Source organism: Bombina bombina, chromosome 11 (genome assembly GCF_027579735.1).
Source record: "Bombina bombina isolate aBomBom1 chromosome 11, aBomBom1.pri, whole genome shotgun sequence".
In the NCBI taxonomy this organism is placed as follows: domain Eukaryota; kingdom Metazoa; phylum Chordata; class Amphibia; order Anura; family Bombinatoridae; genus Bombina; species Bombina bombina.
Genome location: NC_069509.1, coordinates 6586994 through 6596517, shown reverse-complemented (window position 1 = coordinate 6596517; position 9524 = coordinate 6586994). Strand labels below are relative to the sequence as shown.

At 43.3% G+C, this 9524-nt stretch overlaps 1 protein-coding gene across 2 annotated transcripts in view; it reads right to left on the bottom strand.

Moving 5' to 3' along the window:
* Positions 1-3117: 3117 nt before the first annotated feature.
* QPRT (quinolinate phosphoribosyltransferase) overlaps positions 3118-9524 on the bottom strand; it is a 137580-nt gene continuing 131173 nt past the window's right edge. For both annotated transcript variants that reach the window (XM_053695292.1, XM_053695291.1), the window contains one exon: positions 3118-5093. In XM_053695292.1, coding sequence (XP_053551267.1) covers positions 4878-5093 — 216 coding nt within the window. In that variant the 3' untranslated portion in view covers positions 3118-4877. The remainder of the gene's footprint in view (positions 5094-9524) is intronic.

Genomic DNA, 9524 nt, shown 5'->3' with positions numbered 1-9524 from the left:
TTTTTTTTTGTTTCAGTACTCTGGACAGCACTTTTTTATTGGTGGATGAATTTATCCACCAATCAGCAAGGACAACCCAGGTTGTTCACCAAAAATGGGCCGGCATCTAAACTTACATTCTTGCATTTCAAATAAAGATACCAAGAGAATGAAGAAAATTTGATGATAGGAGTAAATTAGAAAGTTGCTTAAAATTTCATGCTCAATCTGAATCACAAAAGAAAAATTTTGGGTACAGTGTCCCTTTAAACTTCGCATTCTAAAATATTTAAGCATTCAACATGCGTACGGTCACTGGAAAATAGGTTTGTTGTATGTGGTTGTGCAATAAAGCTACTTTTTTTTTGTTTAAATGTGACTTTAGCGGGAAGCTACTTTAATGATAAGGCCCTTATTTAGGGTTTCAAGGTGTCCAATATATAACTGCGAGGGGGGGGCGGTAGCGGCGCAGTAGCGGGTGAAGCCACCTCCCTGAAATTAGTTTTTGCAGGTTGGGATGTCTGTTTATGTGTCTAATTAAGGAACAGAGCCAAATACTGATAAGACATAAATACAACATTGAATCAAAGTAAAAAAGAAACACGTACCTGCTAAAGCTGTTTAAGAGGCTACTCTATACCATAATGCAGGAAGATTATAGCCAAAATGCTATCCTGCATGAAGTAAAGCAAGATCCAGGCCAAAAATCCTTCCTATCTGTACTTCCTAGTCATACCCATATGATTCCCCTAAAGGTGTATTACCGGCAATGTCACCATGGGTCGGGGGGGGGGGTTAAAATCTTAGAAAAATAATCCAAGTAGTACTACAAAATTGAAAAACCCTATGCTGCTCACTCAGCCTGTATTACTAAGGGCTAGATTTATTAACGCCCTACGGCTGCAAGTTCTCACAAGAAGCCTCTTCGCCACCTCTAATGTGGCGAAATTCAATCTCCTCAGTCTAGTCAGACAGAGGAGATTGACAGCTCCTGCCCGCGCGTGATTGGCTGTGCGCGGGCAGGGGGCGGGATTGCACACTCGTGTGCAATGCCGAATACCTGCGGGTATTTTCGCACTGCCACAGGCTAGCTGAGGCGTACAAGGGTGCGTATACGCGCCCCTGTACGCCTCAGCTTTAATAAATCTAGCCCTAAATGTAAACTTTAAAGGACACGAACGTTAAGCTAAGCAGGGCTGTATGTAACAAAGTACCAGCATCCAACTATGTTGGAGAGCCACAGTCCAGTCATTTTGAATAATGTGTCTGGGTTTCAGGTGGTCTGAAACCTGGACATATGATTTGAAACCTGGAGGTGGCAACCCTACTGGGACAGAATGAACAACTGGGTGGGACACTGGGACAGCGCCTCGAAACCGGGACAATCCCAGTAAAAGTGGGACTTCTGGTAAGCCTATCTATAAACACCTCTCACTCTCTAATCATACACATCCCAATATACCTCTCAGCCCCTAATTCTACATACCGCAATAGCCCCCACACCCCTCGCACCCACTAATCCTACACACCCCAATATCACTCACACCCCTCACACCCCCTAATTCTACACATTCCAATATCCCCATACCTCCCAACCCCTAATCCTACACACCCCAATATCCCCACACCCCTTGCACCTCTCACCCCCTAATCCTACACACTGTAACGGTAAATGCTCGTGGGATACTCCTCTATCAGACCAAACTCGGCCAGTAGTCTTGTTATCCCGGCATCGAGCCGGAATGATAGGGAATATCATAGAGCAGATAAAGTTAGCGAGATGAGGAAGGGGGCACTCACCACAGGCAGGACAGTCCCCAGCGGCAAAAGCAGAGCAGTCCAAGGATGAACCAATAGAATTGTCAGGCAGGCAGGGTTTAGCAACAGTAAAGCAGCCCAAAGATAAACCACTAGAATAGTCAGGCAGGCAGGGTTTGGCAACAGTGATCAATCCAGCAGTGTAAGGGTTAAGGCAGGTAGAGTAGTCAGACAGGCAGGTTCAGCAACAGCAATTAATCCAGCAGTTTAAGGGTTAAGACAGGTAGAGTAGTCAGGCAGGTTCAGTAACGATATTAGGCACAAGAAAGAACGATCTGTCACACCCAGGAGCACACAAAGTAATACCTATACTTGGGCAGTGACAGATCGTTCTAAAAACATTTAAATAGGCGCATTCATGCCACTGAGTTCTGATCGACATCTGGAACGTGTGGCGATGGCGTCAGCGCCGCACGCATCCGACACTGCCCCTGACAACGAGCAGGGAAGGAGACGCCGCGCCCCTAGCAACGGCTAGGGCGGCGCGGCGTGACACACGCTCCTCGCACCTATCACCCCCCCTAATCCTACACACCCCAATATCCCCCACAACCCGTGCACCTCTCACCCTCTAATCCTACACACTACATTATCCTACACCCCTCACCCCTAATCTATACACACTACATTATCCTACACCAATCACCCCCTAATCTACACACTACATTATCCTACACCAATCACCCCCTAATCTATACACACTACATTATCCTACACCAATCACCCCCTAATCTATACACACTACATTATCCTACACCAATCACCCCCTAATCTATACACACTACATTATCCTACACCCCTCACCTTATATAACCCCCCCTGACAGCACATTAGCCCCCCACTCCCTTCACCCTACATATCCCCTAACCCCACAGCACTTCATCCCACACCCACTCTGTATAAAAGGGAATTTTAAATACATTTCCAATGTACTTCTTTTTTTTCTAATTTGCTTTGTTCCTTTGTTGAAAAGCATACCTAGGTATGTATGTTCAGGAGCAGACGTGCATGCCTCTTGCCGTGGGCTTACATGTTGCACTCAGATTGTCCCAGTAATGCATTTCTGATTCTTCTACAAAGGATACCAAATGAATTACATCTATTTGATAATATAAATAACTTGGAAAGCGATATAAAAATTGTTTGCTCTTTCTGAAAAATTAAAGATTTTTGTAAAGTTTTATGCCCCTTTAAGTAAAACCTCCCAACACTCTTTATCACCCCTCCTCCTCACACACTTGCATACCTATACGCCCACACCCCAAATGATGCTATGTATAGGCTCATTCTCTTCACAGTGCACTGTAGGCGCACACAATCGAAGTATAACATAACTTTATTACATATAACAAGAGGGCAATACCTTTCATAGAAAACTGATTGTATCAATGCAAACAAAAACTATCAGTACTGATGTGTATGGAGAGTCCATCATAGGGGATGCCCTGGCCAGCAATATTGGGAAGCGGCACCCCAGTGCTCAAACTGTCCAACCCTATGTGAGAACAGATACGGTGAAGCAAACACGATACAGACGAATACCACACACAAACTGACACTGAGGAAAAGTGAAAGGTGTAAGTCAGGGGTAGAGAAGAGAGAATCAGTAACAGAGGAAGAGACATGAGAGAGAGAGGTAGTGACACACAAACTGACTCTGAGGACAAGTGAGAGATGTAAGTCAGGTGTAGAGAAGAGAGTCAGTAGCAGAGGAAGAGTCACAGAGAGAGAGAGGTAGTGACACACAAACTGACTCTGAGGACAAGTGAGAGATGTAAGTCAGGTGTTGAGAAGAGAATCAGTAACAGAAGAAGAGACATGAGACTCAGAGAGAGAGGTTGTGACACACAAACTGACTCTAAGGACAAGTGAGAGATGTAAGTCAGGTGTTGAGAAGAGAGTCAGTAGCAGAGGAAGAGTAACAGAGAGAGAGAGAGGTTGTGACACACAAACTGACTCTAAGGACAAGTGAGAGATGTAAGTCAGGTGTTGAGAAGAGAGTCAGTAGCAGAGGAAGAGTAACAGAGAGAGAGAGAGGTTGTGACACACAAACTGACTCTGAGGACAAGTGAGAGATGTAAGTCAGGTGTAGAGAAGAGAGTCAGTAACAGAGGAAGAGACATGAGAGAGGTAGTGACACACAAACTGACTCTGAGGACAAGTGAGAGATGTAAGTCAGGTGTAGAGAAGAGAGTCAGTAACAGAGGAAGAGACATGAGAGGGAGGTAGTGACACACAAACTGACTGAGGACAAGTGAGAGATGTATGTCAGGTGTAGACAAGAGAGTCAGTAGCAGAGGAAGAGTCACAGAGAGAAAGAGGTAGTGACACACAAACTGACTCTGAGGACAAGTGAGAGATGTAAGTCAGGTGTTGAGAAGAGAATCAGTAACAGAAGAAGAGACATGAGACTCAGAGAGAGAGGTTGTGACACACAAACTGACTCTAAGGACAAGTGAGAGATGTAAGTCAGGTGTTGAGAAGAGAGTCAGTAGCAGAGGAAGAGTAACAGAGAGAGAGAGAGGTTGTGACACACAAACTGACTCTAAGGACAAGTGAGAGATGTAAGTCAGGTGTTGAGAAGAGAGTCAGTAGCAGAGGAAGAGTAACAGAGAGAGAGAAAGAGGTTGTGACACACAAACTGACTCTAGGGACAAGTGAGAGATGTAAGTCAGGTGTTGAGAAGAGAGTCAGTAGCAGAGGAAGAGACATGAGACTCAGAGAGAGAGGTTGTGACACACAAACTGACTCTAAGGACAAGTGAGAGATGTAAGTCAGGTGTTGAGAAGAGAATCAGTAACAGAAGAAGAGACATGAGACTCAGAGAGAGAGGTTGTGACACACAAACTGACTCTAAGGACAAGTGAGAGATGTAAGTCAGGTGTTGAGAAGAGAGTCAGTAGCAGAGGAAGAGTAACAGAGAGAGAGAGAGGTTGTGACACACAAACTGACTCTAGGGACAAGTGAGAGATGTAAGTCAGGTGTTGAGAAGAGAGTCAGTAGCAGAGGAAGAGACATAGAGAGAGAAGTAGTGACACAAACACAATTGACAGGTAGAGAAGTGATATTAAATTATTAGATCAAGAGTCAGGGGTCAGGAATTGGCCTTGCAAGCCTTGTTTAAGTTTGAGAGAGAAGTCGATGCTCTGTGGCCTTTGAGTGAGACACCCCATCGAGATCATGTCCACATGAGGTCCGAGAAACTGAAGAAGATTGTGCGATGAGATACCCCCACTTGCCTCGACAATAACAGCTGGGTAACGTGTCTTCACTGAGAGAGCGGCTGCATGTAGGGACTGTAAAGAGAAAGGGTGACATTGAAATAAGGGCACAGAGAGAGTGACTTAGAGAGGAAATGAGTGTGACTGAAACATGGGGAAGGCAGTGTGACTAGAGTGAGACATTGGAAGGAAGAGAGTGACTGAGGCATAGGGAGATATAGTGATGAGAGTGAGACTGCAGATGAGACGTGAGAGAGTGATACCAGAGAGACAGAGAGAGAGACTGAGGCATAGGGAGATATAGTGATGAGAGTGAGACTGTCTCTCTGGTATCACTCTCTCACGTCTCATCTGCAGTCTCACTCTCATCACTATATCTCCCTATGCCTCAGTCTCTGTCTCTCTGGTATCACTCTCTCACGTCTCATCTGCAGAGAGAGACTGAGGCATAGGGAGATATAGTGATGAGAGTGAGACTGCAGATGAGACGTGAGAGAGTGATACCAGAGAGACAGAGAGAGAGACTGAGGCATAGGGAGATATAGTGATGAGAGTGAGACTGCAGATGAGACGTGAAAGAGTGATACCAGAGAGACAGAGAGAGAGACTGAGGCATAGGGAGATATAGTGATGAGAGTGAGACTGCAGATGAGACGTGAAAGAGTGATACCAGAGAGACAGAGAGAGAGACTGAGGCATAGGGAGATATAGTGATGAGAGTGAGACTGTCTCTCTGGTATCACTCTCTCACGTCTCATCTGCAGTCTCACTCTCATCACTATATCTCCCTATGCCTCAGTCTCTCTCTCTGTCTCTCTGGTATCACTCTCTCACGTCTCATCTGCAGTCTCACTCTCATCACTATATCTCCCTATGCCTCAGTCTCTCTCTCTGTCTCTCTGGTATCACTCTCTCACGTCTCATCTGCAGAGAGAGACTGAGGCATAGGGAGATATAGTGATGAGAGGGATAGACTGCAGATGAGACGTGAGAGAGTGATACCAGAGAGACAGAGAGAGACTGAGGCATAGGGAGATATAGTGATGAGAGTGAGACTGCAGATGAGACGTGAGAGAGTGATACCAGAGAGACAGAGAGAGACTGAGGCATAGGGAGATATAGTGATGAGAGTGAGACTGCAGATGAGACGTGCAGAGTGAGAGAGTGATACCAGAGAGACAGAGAGAGAGACTGAGGCATAGGGAGATATAGTGATGTGAGGGATAGACTGCAGATGAGACGTGAGAGAGTGATACCAGAGAGACAGAGAGAGAGAGGTTTAGACAAATATCAGTCTTTGGGGCCTATTAACTATGGTGCGCTGTCGGCATTTATCATTCCACCAGCAGTTCACAAGATGCTGCCCCCTGCATATTTGCGGCCGCTAGCAGGGGGTGTCAATCAATGCAATGGGGTTGATTTCTGTCCGCGGCCTCAGAGCAGGCGGACAGGTTATGGAGCGGTGGTCTTTAGACCTCTGCTTCATAACTTCCGTTTCTGGTGAGCCTGAAAGCTCGCTGGGAAACAAGGGGCCTCAAGCTCTATATGGCCCTATGTCTCTGTGTCTTTATGTGTCAGTGTGCGTCTCTGTCTGTATGTGTCTGTCTGTCTCTGTGTCTTTATGTGTCAGTGTGCGTCTCTGTCTGTATGTGTCTGTCTGTCTCTGTGTCTTTATGTGTCAGTATGCGTCTCTGTCTGTATGTGTCTGTCTTTATGTGTCTGTCTGTCTCTGTCTGTCTGTATGTGTCTGTCTCTGTCTTTATGTGTCTGTATGTCTCTGTCTCTCTGTCTGTATGTGTCTGTCTGTCTCTGTGTCTTTATGTGTTTGTATGTCTCTGTCTCTCTGTCTGTATGTGTCTGTCTGTCTCTGTCTTTATGTGTCTGTATGTCTCTGTCTCTCTGTCTGTATGTGTCTGTCTGTCTCTGTGTCTTTATGTGTCAGTGTGCGTCTCTGTCTGTATGTGTCTGTCTTTATGTGTCTGTCTGTCTGTCTCTGTCTGTCTGTCTATATATCTGTTTCTTCACTAGTCTGTTTATGAGCTTGTACAGAATATAAACAGGACAACCCCAATAATATTTGGGGACACTACAAGGGGGCGCAGGGTAAGAGCTGTATGACCCCCAGTGTGCGTACATGGCTATAAGTCCCATCTCAGAACCCATGGCAGACCTGCCTGAAGTCTTGAGATGCAATTTGCCTTCCTTGGCTATTTTGGGAGGGGGGTGTTGGGTCAGCCTGAGCTCATGCCCTTTTTTTTAGAGCAGTTTTGCAGAGCTATTTAGCTGCTTCAGATCAGTACCTAAAAGTAGAGCCCAATGTCCTGTAAACTCCCCTGCTGGTCTCAGATTACTGCAAGGTCTTTACTCATTACTGGGGACCCCACTGGCATAAATGTTTTCTGTAACCCCTGATTTGCCAGAGAGTTCTGCAACACATCACTGTCATATGCCTGACAGATCTGAGCAATAGGGCAGCACGGTAACAGAAAAAAAATGATGTCCTTTTATTCCCAGTCAGGTGACGTGCTATCTCTGTGCCCCAGAACAGCAAGTAAGGGAAATCACTGCCGGTGCACAGGCAACAAATCTGCAAAACTGACAAACAAAAGTGTAAATTCATGTTTATTTGTAATATGTACCTGGTATTCTTCAATAAGGCTGAACTGTACCCTGCAACATGATATATATATATATATATATATATATATATATACACACACCTTATTTAAAGAAGTATTGCAGGAGAATATTTCACTCCTTATTTTAAAGAAAGGGAATTCAGCACTCTTTTATATCAAACACCAACGCCTAGATTACGAGTCTTGCGTTAGGGTTAAAAAGCAGCGTTGAGAGGTCCCAACGCTGCTTTTTAACGCCCGCTGGTATTATGAGTCTGTCAGGTACAGGTGTACCGCTCACTTTTCTTCCGCGACTCGAGCTTACCGCAAATCCCCTTACGTAAATTGCGTATCCTATCTTTTTAATGGGACTTGCCTAGCGCCGGTATTACGAGTCTTGGAAGAAGTGAGCGGTAGACCCTCTCCTGTCAAGACTCCTACCGCATTTAAAAGTCAGTAGTTAAGAGTTTTATGGGCTAACGGCGTAACATAAAACTCTTAACTAATGTGCTAAAAAGTACACTACACCCATAAACTACCTATTAACCCCTAAACCTAGCGCCCCCCCCATCGCAAACACTAAAATACAATTTTTAACCCCTAATCTGCCGACCGGACATCGCCGCCACTGTAATAAATATATTAACCCCTAAACCACCGCACTCCCGCCTCGCAAACACTAGTTACATTTTATTAACCCCTAATCTGCCGTCCCTAACATCACCGACACCTACCTACATTTATTAACCCCTAATCTGCCGCCCCCAACGCCGCCGCTACTATATTAAAAGGGACAGTCTAGTCAAAAAAACAACAACAAAAAACTCATGATTCAGATAGGGCATGTAATTTTAAACAATTTTCCAATTTACTTTTATCACCAATTTCTTTGTTCTCTTGGTATTCTTAGTTGAAAGCTTAACTTAGGAGGTTCATATGCTAATTTCTTAGACCTTGAAGGCCGCCTCTTAAGAATGCATTTTAACAGGTTTTTCACCGCTAGAGGGTGTTAGTTCATGTTTTTCATATAGATAACACTGTGCTTGTGCACGTGAAGTTACCTGGGAGCCATCACTGATTGGCTAAACTGCAAGTCTGTCAAAAGAAAAAATAAAAGGGGCAGTCTGCAGAGGCTTAGATACAAGATAATCACAGAGGTAAAAAAAAAATATATATAAATATAACTGTGTTGGTTATGCAAAACTAGGGAATGGGTAAACAAGGGATTATCTATCTTTTAAAACAATAACAATTCTGGTGTAGACTGTCCCTTTAAATGTATTAACCCCTAAACCTAATTCTAACCCTAACACCCCTCTAACTTAAATATAATTTAAATAAATCTAAATAAAATTACTACAATTCATTAAATTATTCCTATATAAAACTAAATACTTACCTGTAAAATAAACCCTAAGATAGCTACAATATAACTAATAGTTACAGTGTAGCCATCTTAGGGTTTATTTTTATTTTACAGGCAACTTTGTATTTATTTTAACTAGGTACAATAGTTATTAAATAGTTATTAACTATTTAATAACTACCTAGCTAAAATAAGTACAAATTTACCTGTAATATAAACCCTAACCTAAGTTACAATTACACCTAACACTACACTATAACTAAATTAATTACCTACATTAACTACAATTAATTACAATTAAATTAAATAAACTAAAGTATGAAAAACAACAAACACTAAATTACAGAAAATAAAGAAATAGTTAAAAAAAATTTAAACTAATTACACCTAATCTTTTTTTTATTTTATTTTTTATTTTATTTTTACAAAGACAGAGAAGGTTACTAAGCTCTCGGTTACCAAATATAAAAACACATGTCACAGAGAATATACATAATATATAAATACAGCCATATACGTATA